General features: G+C 38.8%; 1 protein-coding gene across 1 annotated transcript in view; it reads right to left on the bottom strand.

Moving 5' to 3' along the window:
- Window positions 1–516: 516 nt before the first annotated feature.
- The window catches only part of LOC309978892 (BCL-6 corepressor-like), a gene marked incomplete at both ends in the record, with an annotated part of 46,681 nt that continues 28,511 nt past the window's right edge, over window positions 517–18,686 (bottom strand). The window contains 4 exons of the mRNA XM_082865551.1: window positions 517–805; window positions 1,930–2,086; window positions 2,302–2,379; window positions 4,121–4,266. Coding sequence (XP_082721677.1) covers window positions 517–805; window positions 1,930–2,086; window positions 2,302–2,379; window positions 4,121–4,266 — 670 coding nt within the window. The remainder of the gene's footprint in view (window positions 806–1,929; window positions 2,087–2,301; window positions 2,380–4,120; window positions 4,267–18,686) is intronic.

The following is an 18,686-nucleotide window of genomic DNA, read 5'->3' as shown; positions in this document are numbered from 1 at the left end:
ATTGACATATATACACTAATATGTATAAAATGGATAACTAATAAGAACCTGCTGTATAAAAACAACAACAAAAAGCTGGGACAAAGTAAGAGAGTGGCATGGACATATATACACTACCAAACGTAAAATAGATAGCTAGTGGGAAGCAGCCACCTAGAGGGGTGGGATAGGGAGGGTGGGAGGGAGGGAGATGCAAGAGGGAGGAGATATGGGAACATATGTATATGTATAACTGATTCACTTTGTTATAAAGCAGAAACTAACACACCATTGTAAAGCAATTATACTCCAATAAAGATGTAAAAAAATAATAATAATAAAATGGTAAAACACTTCAACTTCATAAAAACTAAAAAGAAAGACAATCTTGTACGTTTTCCAAATTGTGTTTTAGATAAAGCAGATATATATTTTCATATGTAATAATGTCCCTTCTTTACAGACAAAGCTGTATTTAAACAATAATGCACAGGATTAACACCACAACACATTTTGTATACAGTGAAACTAAACTGCTCAGTGGTCTTCCAGGGCCGCATCACTGGGATTTAACCACTCCACAGAGGGGCCGAGCAGAGTCTGAAGTTCATTTGATAATTCAACCAAATCTAGTAGCTCTTTGCTTTCAGGATTGAAGGCTTCCAGGTCTTTGGGGCAAGAGAACAAGAGACTTGCAGAAACCTGCCTGTAAAACTCTGACTCTGCGACTGTGACAATTTCAATATTGGGAAAATTGCAGCGGAATACACAGGAGGACGTTTTCAATTTTTTAAGCACATCTGAAAGCAATAACCAGTTTCGTGGCCTACAAAATAAAAAAGAAAGTGGTTCAAGTTTCTGGCAAAAATTACTGACTACTATCCTGAATAAACCCATCTACAGCCATAACAAGAGCCAATAGCTTTTTCTAACTATACCCATCATTGACCAATGCTCTCTTATCAAAGTAAGGGAAAGTATTTACTTCTAGTATGAGTAACTCAGAACTCATCTGGTTTTAAGAGAACATCTAGAGAAGGCCATCTGATTTTTAGAAAGTAGAAGGAACATCTTAATGAGATTCATCAAATGTGCTTTTCACTGCTCTCACTGCTAACAAATGGGTTAATTCCTATTCACTCAGCTCTTACCACAATTCAAGTTATAACTCTCTGTGTGTTCCACTATATTCACTGAGGGAAGTCTGTATCCCAACCCAAGAGGATTGATTACAAACACCTTTTCTGATCCCTCCTCCTACCCCCACAGTAGAATACATTTTAAACACACATTACACCACATTTCTTTTCACACATGCCACACACTAAATTTCATCTCTTTCGGGATTGATGGTTTTTAGAAGCAAACTGTAACATTCCTTACATGCACAGTGCAACACAACTTTATGTTTTCTGTTACTATAAAATTTCACTGTTTTAATGGCATATATACTTTTATTTATTAAGTACCTTTGTTTACACAGCAAAGGATTAATCTCTTATGTGTATATGATATATAAAAGCCCATGAATAAATGATTTTTCTAATCCTACACGAGAAGGCAGATTATCAATACACTGTTACACACTTCATGTGCCTAAGGAGTCCCCTATGTTGGGAGCTCCTAGGACTCTTTCCCAAAGATTTCGTGACCAAAGTCTCCAAGGGAGCAACTATTCTGTGAAATTCCACTGAATGACAGCTTCAACACTTTGGGCCCAGCGTCTTATTTGCCTTGGTGGTGTTCTATTGAGGATAGTTTATACTGTGCTATGAATCTGATCCCCATTGTGTATAATTAATCTTTTCCAGAAATTTTCATTAAGTGAGGTTCATGGAGAATTAGAAATCATTCACCCACCCTCATCTGCTTAAAAGGGGTTTTAGGTCCTGCTTCCCCAAGAAAACTACTGCAAGCTATTTTTCAACTACATGATATATACATCCTTACCTCTGAGCAACAGACACTTGGATGTTATAACAAGGTAAGAGAGGACTATCTGAAAATTCAAATTCAAACACATCGCTGAAAGCCTTATCCTCATCATCCTCATCCTCTGGTCCTGGAGGATCTGTCAAAACATTAAGTCCAGCCTTTTTATCTGGTTCTAATGCAGGTAAAAAGAAAGAAAGGAGTCAGTAGGCTCTACCACATTTCAGCTCTCAATAATTAAACAATTCTAAATAAAAACAGATAATTTCCTAATGATCCCTGCTTACAGTACCCATCACCCATCATCCCCTCACCCATACCAGAGAGAAATATTCTGTAACTCATTCACTTCCCACTGAAAGAAAAATGTGGAGGAAAAATGTTTCTCACCACATACAGAGCTTCCATAGAACTCCCAAGGGCCACCAAGTTTATCATCATTGTGACCCTGTAGGTCCTTTAAATAATCTAGAGAGATGACAAAATAAAAGGGTTTTTAAAAAAATGTTAGAAGTAATAAATGATTTCAGCAGAGTTGCACGATACATAGTCAACATACAAAAATGAGTTGCAATTTTATATACTAACAATAAACAATTCAAAAGGGAAATAAAACAATCTCACAGTAGCATTGAAAAAATACTTAAGAATAAACTTAATAACGAAGGGACATCTAAAAAAAAATGGTTCTGAAGAACCTAGGGGTAAGACAGGAATAAAGACACAGACCTACTGGAGAATGGACTTGAGGTTATGGGGAGGGGGAAGGGTGAGCTGTGACAAAGTGAGAGAGTGGCATGGACATATATACACTACCAAACCTAAGGTAGATAGCTAGTGGGAAGCAGCCGCGTAGCACAGGGAGATCAGCTCGGTGCTTTGTGACCACCTAGAGGGGTGGGATAGGGAGGGTGGGAGGGAGAGAGATGCAAGAGGGAAGAGATATGGGAACATGTGTATATGTATAACTGATTCACTTTGTTATAAAGCAGAAACTAACACAACACTGTGAAGTTATTATACTCCAATAAAGATGTAAAAACAAAACACAAAGAGACAAAGACTTGTACACTAAAATCTACAAAACTTAGCTAAAAGGAATCTAAGAAGATTCAGATAAATGGAAAGATATCCCATGTTCACAGATTAAGCAGACTTTATTGTTAAAATGTCCATACTACCCAATGCAGTCTATAGATTCAAGGCAATCTTTCTCAAAATCCCAACCTTTTTTTAATATTTTTGCAAAATTAGAGAAGTCTATTCTAAATTCACGTGGAATCTCGAGGGATTCTGAATAGCCTAAGTAATCTTGAAAAAGAACAAAGTTGGTGGCCTCACACTCCCTGATTTCAAAACACACCACAAAACAAAGTAATCAAAACAATACAGCACTGGCATAAAGACAATACACTGTCAAATAATCTTTGACAAGAGTGCCAAGGCTACACGTGGAGAAAGCCTCTTCAACAAAGGGTGCTGCGGGAACTACCTGACGGTCTAGTGGTTAGGACTTCGTGATTTCACTGCGGTGGCCCTGATTCAATCCATGGTCAGGGAACTAAGATCCCACGAGCCATGTGGTGTGGCCAAGAAAACAAAACGACAGCAACAAAAAAATGATGCTGGGAAAAGAATGAAGCTGGACCCTTACCTTACACCAAATGCAAAAATTAACTCAAAATGGATATAATAAATAAGACCTAACACCATAAAAACATAGGAGGAAAGGTTCAGGAAATTGAATTTGACCAACATTTCTTGGATATGACACCAAAACACAGGCAACAAGAGCAAAATCAGATAAATCTGACTACGTCAAACTAAAAAATTTCTCCGTATCAAAGGAAATACAGTGAAAAGACAATCTACAGAACGGGAGAAAATACTGCAAGTCTGATAGGGGTTTATAGCCAGAATATAAAAGGAACTCCTGCAAGTCAACAAAAAACAAATAATCTAATATTAAAATGGGCAAAGAACCTGAATAAACATCTCTCCAAAGAAGATCTATAAATGGCCAATAAGCACGTTTTCATTAATTAGCAAATAAAATCTATAATAAGATACCACCTCACATCAATTAGAACAAAAAACAGTGAGTGAGAGTGAGGATCTAGAGAAATTAGAAGTGTTGCAAATTACCATCTAATTTTTAATTTAAAACATTTATTAAACTTAGTCATTCCTATTCTTTGAAGTTACCTACCTGCCAGAAACATTTCCATAAGTTTGCTGTGAGTCATACTCATGACGGTTCTACCGGAATACGTAGCCAAAGTGGGGTCAGCACCATAGGAGAGAAGCAGGTGAACAATATCCAAGAAATCACTCTCAACTGCATCATGAAGAGGCCTAGGAAGAGATGTGCAGTGGGATTAACCTTGTGTACACAAACTTGCTTCTGGAGTAGTTTCATTTAACAATAAGCAAAATACGGTGTGTGTACTATGTGTGATAAACCTCCTACATGGAATATTTCACCAAGAAAGTATGTACTTTCAAACCATTCTACACAAAGGGAAACTGAGGCATGATAACTGACCCAAGATGAAATGATAAATCACTGTTAGTTCTGTATCAGTCATTTATAAGACAGGTGAACAAACAATTTCAGAAATAATTCTCAAATGAAAATCTATTTTAGTCCAAGACCTAATTCAAGACAAAGATGAAAATATTTTGAAGGAATTTAACTAATGACAGACTGTATAAAGATAAATCAGAGAGAAAAAAATCCCACCGTTATGGAAGCCAATAGAAATATCAATTGTTACACAATTTTAAAAAGAACCAGGGTACAAATATCAGTGATCAGTGAAAATTTCTCTTGGAAGCTGGGCTCTAGGAACTTATAGACATTAATGATGAACTCTGCCTCAGAACCTCAGTGACTGAAGGGGAGAGAAGAAACAGGGTCCAGAGTCAGCCCAGAACCAGAGTCATTACGATGAGTTCTCATGAGGATACAGAATCCTCCATCCATTTGCACTAGGGAATGAAACATTGCCTGCATTCCCAACCTGAATGGGTAGTAATTTGAAACTATAGAATACCACAAACATTTCAATTTTGCTTATTTTATAACTGTGAGGAGAGCCCTAGTACATTGCCTCTTGGTAGCATTTCGTGGACACAAGCACAAACTTGGTCCTCAGGCCAATAAATTGTGACCATGTTGGGGATGGGGCCAGGTCTGAGGATGTGGGTTATGACATCAGGTTGTACACAAAGCCAACACAGGTCTGTACTCTGTACTATTGGGACTTGAAGATCATATATTTTTTGAACACAGTGATTTAAAGAAATGATTAAAGAGTTCAGTGTCTTAAAACTTAGCACTACTATTTATTCATATAACCCTTGATTATTTCAGGGACTAACCTATGGGGGCGTTGTACGACTGACCAATGTTTTACGCCTTGACTCTAATAAGCCATCTGAGGAGAAGAAATAAACACACAGAAAATTAAGAAGAAACAATAGTGCAAATTGCCAATAATGTGCAAGAGGAGGCCCCAAAACAAAGGCTGGTACTGAACGTTGGAGTAGGAGCTTGCAATTACTGAGAAGAGGCATAAAGTGTGGAGAAGGATTATGGAGGCCAAGCATACCTCATGGAGCAGAAAGTTTCTTCTGCTGGACACAGTGGAAAGCTACATAAATTCGGGGGGGAAAAAAAGTGGTCAAAATAATGTCTCGTTGCCCTGAACTGAACTGTATCTTACTTTTTATTGGTTTTGAACAGTGAAATAATTTAGTTACTGACTTTTGGAAAGAAAAAAACTGAAAGGCCAAGAACTAAAGTGGAAATGATCAAGGTTTTTAAAAACAACAGTAAACAATAATATTATAAAATCAGAACAATAAAATTAGAGTCCATCACTGACGCATCCCTAACTGGCCTGAACAAGCACACACGTGCACACATGAACACACAAATACACACACTTATCAACTTAGAAACCACAATCAATCCTACGAGGGTAACTACTTACAGAATGCCTTTTTTCTTTCAATTTTTGAATTTTATTATATTTTTTTATACAGCAAGTCCTTTATTATTTATCCATTTTATACATATATACATGTCAATCCCAGTCTCCCAATTCATCCCACCACCACCCCCATCCCCCGTGCTGCTTTCCCACCTTGGTGTCCATATGTTTGGTCTCTACATCTGTGTCTCAATTCCTACCCTACAAACCAGTTCATCTGTACCATTTTTCTATGTTCCACATATATGCATTAATATACGATATTTGTATTTCTCTTTCTGACTTACTTCACTCTGTATGACAGGTGCTAGTTCATCCACGTCTCTACAAATAACTCAATTTTGTTCGTTTTTATGGCTGAGTAATGTTCCACTGTATATATGTACCAAATCCTCTTTAACCATTCATCTGTCGATGCGCATTTAGGATGCTTCCAGGTCCTGGCTATTGTAAATAGAGCTGCAATGAACATTGTAGTACATGTCTCTTTTTGAACTATGGTTTTCTCAGGGTATATGCCCAGTAGTGGGATTGCTGGGTCATATGGTAGTTCTATTTTTAGTTTTTTAAGGAACCTCCATACTGTTCTCCATAGTGGCTGTATCAATTTACATTCCCACCAACAATGCAAGACGCCTCCCCTTTTCGCCATACCCTCTCCAGCATTTATTGTTTGTAGATTTTTTAATGATGGCCATTCTCACTGGTGTGAGATGATATCTCATTGTAGTTTTGATTTGCATTTCTCTAATGATTAGTGATGTTGAGCATCCTTTCATGTATTCATTGGCAATCTGTATATCTTCTTTGGAGAAATGTCTATTTAGGTCTTCTGTCCATTTTGGATTGACTTGTTTATTTTTGTCATATTGAGATGCAGGATCCGCTTGTAAATTTTGGAGATTGATCCTTTGTCAGTGGCTTCATTTGCAAATATTTTCTCCCATTCCGAGGGCTATCCTTTTGTCTTGTTTATGGTTTCCTTTGCTGTGCAAAAACTTCTAAGTTTCATTAGGTCCCATTTGTTTATTTTTATTTGCATTACTCTAGGAGGTTGATCAAAAAAGATCTTGCTCTCATTCATGTCAAAGATTGCTCTTCCTATGTTTTCCTCTAAGACATTTATAGTGTCCGGTCTTACATTTAGGTCTCTAATCCATTTGGAGTTTATTTTTGTGTATAGTGTTAGGGAGTGTTCTAATCTCATTCTTTTACATGTAGCTGTCCAGTTTTCCCAGCACCACTTATTGAAGAGGTTATCTTTTCTTCATTGTATGTTCTTGCCTCCTTTATCAAAAATAAGGTGACCATACGTGCATGGGTTTATCTCTGGGCTTTCTTTCCTGTTCCATTCATCTATCTTTCTGTTTTTGTTTGGCAGTACCATACTCTCTTGATTACTGTAGCTTTGTAGTATAGTCTGAAGTCAGAGACCCTGATTCCTCCAGCTCCATTTTTCGTTCTCAAGATTGCTTTGGCTATTCGGGGGTCTTTGTGTTTTCATACAAAGTGTGAAATTTTTTGTTCTAGTTCTGTGAAAAATGCCAGTGGTAGTTTGATAGGGATTGCATTGAATCTGTAGATTGCTTTGGGTAGTAGAGTCATTTTCACAATGTTGATTCTTCCAATGCAAGAACATGGTATATCTCTCCATCTAATTGTATTATCTTTAATTTCTTTCATCAGTGTCTTATAATTTTCTGCATACAGGTCTTTTGTCTCCTTAGGTAGGTTTATTCCTAGATATTTTATTCTTTTTCTTGCAATGGTAAACGGGAGTGTTTTCTTGATTTCTTTCACTTTCAGATTTTTCATCATTTAGTGTATAGGAACGACAGAGATTTCTGTGCATTCATTTTGTATCCTGCTATTTACCAAATTCATTGATTAGCTCTAGTAGTTTTCTGGTAGCATCTTTAGGATTCTCTACGTATAGTATCATGTCATCTGCAAACAGTGACAGCTTTACTTCTTCTTTTCCAACTTGGACTCCTTTTATTTACTTTTATTCTCTGATGGCTGTGGCTAAAACTTCCAAAACTATGTTGAATAAGAGTGGTGAGAGTGGACAACCTTGTCTTGTTCCTGATCTTAGTGGAAATGCTTTCAGTTTTTCACCACTGAGAATGTTGTTTCCTGTCGGTCTGTCATACATGGGCTTTATTATGCTGAGGTAGTTCCTTCTATGCCCACTTTCTGGAGAGTTTTTATCATAAATTGGTGTTGAATTTTGTCAAAAGCTTTTTCTGCATCTATCCAGATGATCATATGGTTTTTATTCCTTAATTTGTTAATACGGTGTATCACACTGATTGATTTATTTGCATATACTGAAGAATCCTTTGCATCCCTGGGATAACTCCCACTTGATCATGGTGTATGATCCTTCTAATGTTTTGTTAGATTCTGTTTGCTAGTATTTTGTTGAGGATTTCTGCATCTATGTTCATCAGAGATATTGGTCTGTAATTTTCTCTTTTTGTAGTATTTTTGTCTGGCTTTGATATCAGGGTGATGGTGGCCTCGTAGAATGAAATTGGGAGTGTTCCTTCCTCTGCAATTTTTTGGAAGAGTTTGAGAAGGATGGGTGTTAGCTCTTCTCTAAATGTTTGACGGAATTCACCTGTGAAGCCATCTGGTCCTGGACTTTTGTTTGTTGGAAGATTTTTAATCACAGCTTCAATGTCATCACTTGTGATTGGTATGTTCATATTTTCTATTTCTTCCTGTTTCAGTCTTGGAAGGTTATACCTTTGTAAGAATTTGTCCATTGCTTTCAGGTTTTCCATTTTATTGGCATAGAGTTGCTTTTAGTAGCTCTTAGGATGCTTTGTATTTCTGCGGTGTCTGTTATAACTTCTCCTTTTTCATTTCTAAATTTATTGATTTGAGTTCTCTCCCTCTTTTTCTTGATGAGTCTGGCTAATGGTTTATCAATTTTGTTTGTCTTCTCAAAGAACCAGCTTTTAGTTTTATTGACCTTTGCTATTGTTTTCTTTGCTTCTATTTCATTTATTTCTGCTCCGATCTTTATGATTTCTTTCCTTCTGCTAACTTTGGGTTTTGTTTGTTCTTCTTTCTCTATTTCCTTTAGGTGTAAGGTTAGATTGTTTACTTGAGGGGTTTCTTGTTTCTTGAGGTAGGCTTGTATAGCTATAAACTTCCCTCTTAGAACTGCTTTTGCTGCATCCCATAGGTTTTGGATCGTGTTTTCATTGTCATTTGTCTCTAGGTATTTTTGGATTTCCCCTTTGATTTCTTCAGTGATCTCTTGGTTATTTAGTAACGACTTGTTTAGCATCCATGTGTTTGTGTTTTTGACTTTTTTCCCCTGTAATTCATTTCTAATCTCATAGCCTTGTGGTCAGAAAAGATGCTTGATATGATTTCAATTTTCTTAAATTTACTGAGGCTTGATTTGTGACCCAAGGTGTGATCTATCCTGGAGAATGTTCCGGGCGCACTTGAGAAGAAAGTGTAATCTGCTGTTTTTGGATGGAATATCCTATAAATATCAATTAATTCTATCTGGTCTATTGTGTCTTGTGTTTCCTTATTAATTTTCTGTCTGGATGATCTGTCCATTGGTGTGAGGTGTTAAAGTCCCCCACTATGATTGTGTTACTGGCGATTTCCTCTTTTACAGCTGTTAGCAGTTGCCTTATGTATTGAGGTGCTCCTATGTTGGATGCATATATATTTGTAATTGTTATATCTTCTTCTTGGATTGATCCCTTGATCGTTATGTAGTGTCCCTCCTTGTTTCTTTTAACATTTGTTATTTTAAAGTCTATTTTTCCTGATATAAGTATTGCTACTCCAGCTTTCTTTTGATTTCCATTTGCATGGAATATCATTTCCATCCCCTCACTTTCAGTCTGTATGTGTCCCTAGGTCTGAAGTGGGTCTCTTGTAGACAGCATATATATTGCCCTTGTTTTTGTATCCATTCAGCAAGCCTGTGTCTTTTGGTTGGAGCATTTCATCCATTCACATTTAAGATAATTATCGATATTACCATTTTCTTAATTGTTTTGGGTTTGTTTTTGTAGGTCCTTGTCTTCTCTTGTGTTTCCCACTTAGAGAAGTTCCTTTAGCATTTGTTGTAGAGCTGGTTTGGTGGTGCTGAATTCTCTTAGCTTTTGCTTGTCTGTAAAGCTTTTGATTTCTCCAGCGAATCTGAATGAGATCCCTGCCGGGTAGAGTAATCTTGGTTGTAGGTTCTTCCCTTTCATCACTTTACGTGTATCAGGCCACTCCCTTCTGGCTTGTAGAGTTTCTGCTGAGAAATCAGCTGTTAACCTTATGGGAGTCCCCTTGTATGTTATTTGTCGTTTTTCCCTTGCTGCTTTCAATAATTTTTCTTTGTCTTTAATTTTTGCCAGTTTGATTACTATGTGCCTCGGCATGTTTCTCCTTGGGTTTATCCTGTATGGGACTCTCTCTGTTTCCTGGACTTGGGTGGCTATTTCCTTTCCCATGTTAGGGAAGTTTTCGACTGTAATCTCTTCAAATATCTTCCTGGGTCCTTTCTCTCTCTCTTTTCCTTCTGGGACCCCTATAATGCGAATGTCGGTGCGTTTAATGTTGTCCCAGAGGTCTCTTAGGCTGTCTTCATTTCTTTTCATTCTTTTTTCTTTATTTTGTTCCGCAGCAGTGAATTCTACCATTTTGTCTTCCAAGTTATTCATCTGTTCTTCTTCTGCCTGTTATTCTGCTATTGATTCCTTCTAGTGTACTTTTCATTTCAGTTATTGTATTGTTCATCTCTGTTTATTTGTTCTTTAATTCTTCTAGGTCTTTGTTAAACATTTCTTGCATCTTCTCGAACTTTGCCTCCATTCTTTTTCCGAGGTCCTGGATCATCTTCACTATCATTATTCTGAATTCTTTTTCTGGAAGGTTGCCTATCTCTGCTTCATTTAGTTGTTTTCCCGGGGTTTTATCTTGTTCCTTCATCTGGTACACAGTCCTCTGCCTTTTCATCTTGTCTATCTTTCTGTGAATGTGATTTTTGTTCCACAGGCTGCAGGATTGTAGTTCTTCTTGCTTCTTCTGTCTGCCCTCTGGTGGATGAGGCTATCTAAGAAGCTTGTCGAACCCTTTTTATTAACACCTTCTTAGGTACAAATTTTCAAATAATTTCTCCCGTTGTTTTCCCTCTTATTGAATGTATCCTTTGACAAGTAGAAATTTATATAATCCCATTTGTCTGTTTTTGCTTTTACTGCTTCTGCTTTTGATGTCATATCCAACAAATCAATACCAAGTCAAATGTCATAAAGCTTTATCCCTAGTTTTCCTCTAGCAGTTTTATAGTTTTACGTCTTACATTTACATACTTAATCCATCATAAGTTAACTTTTGTATATGGAGTAAGGTAGGGATTCAACTTCACTGCTTTGCATGCGGACGTGTAGGTTTACTTGCAACTGTGGATGAAGAAATTTGTCCATCCCATGAGCAATGTGGCCACACCTGCAGAGCCTCATTTGACTATATACACAATGGTTTATTTCTCTATTTTATTCCATTGGACAATATGGCTGTCTTTATGCTACTCACATGCCGCTTTCATTAGTGTGGCTTTGAAATCAGGACAAATCAAGACAAAAAAAAAACAAACCTTGCCTTTTAAAACAGATTTTTAAAATTATTCAGGGCTCCTTGAAATTCAACATGAATTGTAAGATGGATTTTTCTCTCTCTTCAATAAATACTGTTGGTACTTTCATAAGACTGCACTATAATCATAGAACTGAGTAACATTGACAAGACAAAGGAATCAGAAGCCTTAGGCCATCATTCCCCAACCAAGAGACACTGACTTAACAACAATATACAGACTAAATTGTCTTTATGATAATACCAGAAACTGGTTAAGAAGCTGTAGCAACCCAAGCAAGTGCAAAATCAAGAAGAGCTGCAATGAAGCAGGTAAGAATATTTGTTCCATTTACATGTGAGGGGACTCCCACCCCCTACACTTAGCACAATGCAGGAACAATCAGGAAAAAGTTCTCAGCTTCTTCCTAGAGAGGGAAAGGCAAGAATGGAATGTGTAGCAAATGTTCTAGCATTGCAGTGGGTCTACCTGAGGGACTGACTGAGGGACTGAGTCTATATGCCTGACTCAGAACACTGAAGTGGACAGAGGTATTCTTTGGATGCTATATTATTCTGTTCAGCCTACCGTAAATTAATAAAGCAAAATGGGTGGCTTAAAAAAGATAAATTTATTTCTTACAGCTCTGGAAGTTGGCAAGTACAAGATAAAGATTCCTAGTGACTCACCTCCTGATTTGCAGGTGGCTACCTTCTCACTGTGTTCTCATATGATAGAAAGAAAAAGAGATTCCTCTTTTAATAAGGCCACAGGCCTATTGTATTAGGGTCCTACTCTTATGACCTCAGGTCCTTTTATTCATGTCGTATTGTTTTTTCTTCGTGGTTACCATGTGAATTATTTACCTCTTCAATTTATACTATATGAAAAATGGACGAAATGAGCTAGTTGTTTGAAAAGATCAACAAAACTGTCAAACCTTTAACAAGACTCAAATAACATCAGAAATGAAAGAGGAAATGTTACAACTGATGCTATAGAAATGGAGAGAAATAATTTGCTCTGTAATTATTTAATATAAACAGTTGAATTTCCACAAATTGGATAACCTGGAAAAAAAGATAAGTTCCTAGAAACATGAAACACTTCAAAGCTGAATCGTGAAGAAACAGGAAATCTGAACGAGTAATGAGTAAGCAATCAAAAGTTTCCCAACAAAGAAAACCCCAGGGTCAAATGACTTCACTGGTAAATACCAAACATTTAAAGTCAAAATAACAACATACCCCTCAACTCCTAAAAACATGGGAAGCGGGATCACTTCCAAACTTCATGGCCCAGCTTTGCCGGATCAGGAGAATGCATACAAGCTCAAGAATTCTGCCTCAAGAGAGTGCTAGAAGCATGGATCAGGTCTGGCCTATCTATACAAGGTCTAAGAAAGCCTCAGAATCTGTAGCAGGACTGACTTAAACGTATTTCCACCCTGAAGGAAATTAGCTAAAAAGTGGAGGAGGTGACTGTGCCAACATGAAAACCGCAACAAAAAATTCCAAGGAACTTGAAAACTCAAGGAAACATAAAATCACCAAAGGATTTCAATAATCTTCCAGTAACCAACCCAAAGACACAGACATCTATATTTACTAATTAAAGAATTCAAATGAGCTATTTAAGGAAACTCAATAAGCTACAAGAAAATACAGAAAAACAATTCAATGAAATAAAGAAAACAAAACACAATCCAAATGTGAAATTTAACAGAGACAGAAGTCATAAAAAGAGTCATAGGGAAATTCTGGATCTGAAGAATTCAATAAATGAAATGAAAAATGCAACAGACAGCACCAATATCAGAACAGACCAAATAGAATACAGAATCAGTGAGATAGAGTCAATGAAAGGAAAAGAGATACCATAAAGCTAACAACAACAACAACATCCAAATCACCGAAAATCCAAAAGGAAAAGAGAGGGAGAAGGGAACAGAAAAGTTTAATATTGAATCACTATGCTGTACACCTGAAACTAATATAATATTGTAAACCAACTATAATTCAATGAATGAATGAATGAATGAATGGAAGGCCAAGAACTTCCCAAACCTGGGGAGAGACTTGGAATCCAAAAATCGTGAAGATATATATCCCCCCCCATTATTTCAGTTCAAAATGTTCTTATCTGAGAAACATTCTAGCAAACTGTCAAAAATCAAAGGTTCTAAAGGAAGCAAGAGAAAAAAATATTGTAACCTACAAGAAAATCCCATTAGGCTACCAACAGATTTCTGAGCACAATTATAGGCCAGGCAAAAAAGCAGAATAATATACTCATAGTGTTAAAACAGAAAAGCTGCCAACTTATCCTTTAGAAACAGACAGGAGAGAATTCATCACCACCAGACCTGTCTTAAAAGAAATGCTGAAAGGAGTTCTTCAGGCTGATACGAAAGGATGCTAATTAGTAATGAAAACATATGAAAATATACAACACACTGGTAAATGCAAATATATAGTCAAATTGTGAAACTCTAATACTGTAACATGAGGGTGTGTTAAACCAATTAACTATATTAAAAAGGTCAAAGGTATCAAAAATTACTCAGGCTACTATAATCTGTTGAAGAATATATAATATAAAAATCAAATTGCAACTCTAAACACTTGAAGGAGTGCATGAAAGGATAATGTGTTTGTAAGGCATAGACATGATGTTGCCAACCACATAAAATAGACTGTTATACCTAAAAGATGTTTAATGTAAGTCTCACGGTAACTACAGAGCAAAGACTAACTGTAGATTCACAAAAATAAAGACAGGAAATCATACCAAACTATCACAGAAAATCAATAGTTCAAAGAAACATACTGAAAGAATAAGAAAGTAACAAGACGAACTACAAAACAGCCAGAAAACAGTTATATGGCAATAGTAAGTCCCTACATATCAATAACTACTCTAAATTTACATGGACTGAGTTGTCCAATCAAAAGGTACAAAGTGGCTGGATGCATAAAAAAAAAACAAGACTCTACTGTATGCTATCTACAAGAGAGTAACTTCAGTTTTAAGGACATACACAGGCTCATAGTTAAGGGATTAAAAGAGAATTCCATACAAATGAAAAAGAGAGTAGTGGTAGCTATACTCATATAAGAAAAAAACAGATTTTAAGCCAAAAGGGGTTAGCAGAGACAAAGCAAGTCATGATATAATGATAAAGGGTCAACCTATCAAGGAAACATAACAATGGTAAATACATGTGCACCTAACATAAGAGTACCAAAATACATTAACCAAATACTAACATCTGAAAGAAGAAACAGACAATACAGTAAGATCAGAGGACTTCAAAACAACACATTTGGCAATGGACAGAAATCCAGATGGAAAATCCTCAAGAAAACATTGGGCTTGAATCATACATGAGATCAAATGAACCTAACAGAGATATATACATTCCATCCAAAAGCAGCAGAATACATTGAATTAAGGTGGCAACAGTGGGCACACCCTTCTCTTGTTCCTGATCTTAGAGGGAAGGCTTTCAGCTTTTCACTGTTGAGTATGATATCAGCTATCAATCTGTCACATATGACTTTTATTATGTTGAGATATATCTGGTAAAGTTTCAGGATACAAAATTAATACACAGAAATTTGATGCATTTCTATACACTGACAACAAACTATCTGAAAGAGAAATTAAGAAAACAATACCGTTTACCACAGCATCAAAAAGAATAAAGCACCTTTTGCCTCCTCGGTAGGAATAAACCTACCGAGGAGGCAAAAGACTTGTACTCAGAAAGCTGTAAGACTCTGATGAAAGAAACTGAAGACCACACAAACACATGGAAAAATATACAATGTTCTTGGATTGGAAGAATCAATACCGTCAAAATGACTATACTACCCAAGACAATCTACAGATTCAATGCAATGCCTACCAAATTACTAATAGAATTTTTCACAGAACTGGAATAAAAAATGTTTAGATTTGTATGGAACCACAAAGACATGGAACAGGCAACACAATCTTGAAAAAGAATGGAACTGAAGGAATCAGGCTCCCTGACTTCAGAATATACTACAAAGCTACTCATCGAAACAGTATGGTAGGGCAGAGTCAAGATGGCAGTCGGGGAGGACGCAGAGTTTGCGTCTCCCCACAAATAGGGCACCTGCTGGACATTGGTGGGTGCCCTCGACGCCCAAGGAGACAGGAGGCACCCCCGAGTGCCTGGGTAGGATGCAGGGGTAGGAGAAGAGTGGAGACCAGACAGCACCAGTGCCCCTGAGGGGTGGCTGGGAGGGGGAGGGGTTCCCAGGCCTGGAGGGACCCTCAGGGGCTTGGAGAATCAGGCATTTCCCCTGCCCAATCGGGCCCGGGAAGTCTGTGGGGCTCCTGGGCCAGGTACTCCCCCCTCCAAGGCCTCCTCCAGGCCGCGTTGATCCTAGGGCATAGGAGGGAAGGGGGGCGAGAAGAGAAGAGGTGGTGGGAGGGGTCTTCCAGGACTGGAGGATCAGGGGAGGTGCAGCAGGCATTTCTCCCACCCACTGGGGCCCCAGAGGCCTGCCGGGCTCTTGGGCCTGGCCCTCCATTCTCTGGGGCCCCCTCCAGCCTCATGGGTTCTAGAGGTGTGGGAGGGAGGAAGGAGGGGGGAAGAGGAGCAGAGGGGGACGGTTGGGGCGGAACCGTCCAGGACCGGAGAGGATCAGGGGAGACATGGAGGGAGTTTCTCCTGCTCACTTGGGCCCAGGGAAGGATGCTGGGTGCCCAGGCCTGGTCCTCTGTTCTCCATGGCCCCCTCTGGCCTCTTGGGTCATAGGGGCGTGGGAGGGAGGAAGGAGGGGGGAAGAGGAGCAGAGGGGGACGGTTGGGGCGGAACCGTCCAGGACCGGAGAGGATCAGGGGAGACATGGAGGGAGTTTCTCCTGCTCACTTGGGCGCAGGGAAGGATGCTGGGTGCCCAGGCCTGGTCCTCTGTTCTCCATGGCCCCCTCTGGCCTCTTGGGTCATAGGGGCATGGGAGGGAGGGAGGCAGGAGGAGGACGGGGAGCAGAGGCAGACAGTGTAGGGGGAACCCTCCAAGGCCAGAGAACCAGAGGAGGTGAAGCAGGCGCTCCCCCACCCACTCACCTCCAGGAACCCTCTTGGGCTTCCAGGTCTGGTCCTCTGCCTTCTGGGGCCCCCTCTAGCTGCCCCAGGGGGCATAGGAGGAAGGAGCAAGAAGAGAACCCAAGGGGAAGGGGCCCTCTGGGATCGGAGGATCGGGGGGAACACACCTAGTGTCTCCCATGCCCACTTGGGCCCAGTGATGAGCCTGTTGGGTCCTGGACCTGGTCCTCTGCCCTCCAAGGCCAGAGGCACTCCTGGGACCCTCTTCCTGCACTGAGCCTAAGCCGCACCCCCAACAGCCCCCCAGGGCCTTTTCCGGCCCTGTGGGTCCTAAGCGTAGACTCCCCACAACGGCCTAAACCCCGCCCCTGCCTAAGCCCCACCCCCCACAGCCAAGGTCTTTTCCGGCTTTTTGTTTGGTTTTACTCCTCTTTTTTTCACTATTGTGGTTCTGTTTTATCTTACGGTTATTTTGTCATCTATATTTTTATTTAATTCTTTGTAACATATCTGTTAGTTATCTAATCTTATTTTATTCTTTTACTATTTGTTATTCTTCTGCTCCTTTATTTCTTTTTTTTTTCCCCGCCCCATGTGGCTTCTGGGATCTTGGTTCATGAGCCGGGGATCAAGCCAGAGCTCCTGTAGTAGAAGCATTGAGTATGAACCACTGGACTAACAGAAAACCTCAGACTCCAAGGAATATTCCTCAGGGTGAGGTCTCCCAGAAATCCTCATCTCGGTACAAAGACCCAGCTCCACCCAACAGCCTACAAACTCCAGTTCTAGAAGCCTCAGGCCAAACAGTAAGACAGGAACACAGTCTCACCCATCCAAAAAAAAAAAAATTAGATGACAAAAACCTACAAGACCAAATAAATGAAGAGGAAATAGGCAACCAACCTGAAAAAAGAATATAGAGTAATGACAATAAAGGCCCAGAATCTCAGAAATAGAATGGAGGCACGGATTGAGAAAATACAAGAAATGTTTAATAATGATCTAGAAGGACTAAAGAACAAACCAACAGAGATGAACAACAAAATAACAAATGAAAAATACACTAGAAGGAATCAATAACAGAATAACTGAGGCAGAAAAATGAGTAAGTGAGCTGGAAGACAGAATGGTGGAAATAACTTCCGAGAAGCAGAATAAAGAAAAAAGAATGGAAAGAATTGAGAACAATCTCACAGACCTCTGGGACAACACTAAACATGCCAACATTCGAATCATAAGGGTCCCAGAGAAGAACAGAAAAGCAAAGGGTCTGAGAAAATATTTGAAGAGATTACAGTGGAAAACTTCCCTAACATGGGAAAGAAAATAGTCAATCAAGTCAGGGAAGCGCAGAGAGTCTCATACAGGATAAATCCAAGAAAAGACACTCCTAGACACATATTAATCAAACTATCAAAATTAAATAAAAAGAAAAAATATTAAAAGCAGAAAAGGAAAAGTGAAAAATAGCATACAAAGGAATCCCCATAAGGTTATCAGCTGATTTTTCAGCAGACACTCTGCAGGCCAGAATGGAGAGGCAGGATAGACTTAAAGTGATGAAAGAGAAAAACTTACCGCACTCTACGCAGCAAGGATCTCATTCACATTTCACAGGGGAACTAAAACCTTTACAAAAAAGCAAAAGCTAAGCAAATTCAGCACCACCAAACCAGCTTTACAACAAATGCTAAAGGAACTTCTCTAGGCAGGAAACACAAGAGAAGGAAAACACCTACAAAAACAAACCCAAAACAATTAAGAAAATGGTAATAGGAACATACATATCGATAACTACCTTAAATGTAAATGGATTAAACCTACAACCAAAAGATGTAGACTGGTTGAATGGATACAAAAATAAGACCCATATATATGCTGTCTGCAAGAGACCCACTTCACACCTAGGGACACATAAAGACTGAAAGTGAAGGGATGGAAAAAGATTCCACGCAAATGGAAATCAGAAGAAAGCTGGAGCTGCAATACTTGTATCAGAATAGACTCTAAAATAAAGACTGTTACAAGAGATAAGGAAGGACACTATATAATGCTCAAGGGATCGATCCAGGAAGAAGATATACCAATTA

This window comes from Leucopleurus acutus (assembly GCF_964270905.1).
Source record: "Leucopleurus acutus genome assembly, chromosome: Y".
In the NCBI taxonomy this organism is placed as follows: domain Eukaryota; kingdom Metazoa; phylum Chordata; class Mammalia; order Artiodactyla; family Delphinidae; genus Leucopleurus; species Leucopleurus acutus.
This window is presented reverse-complemented; position numbering and strand designations above follow the sequence as displayed.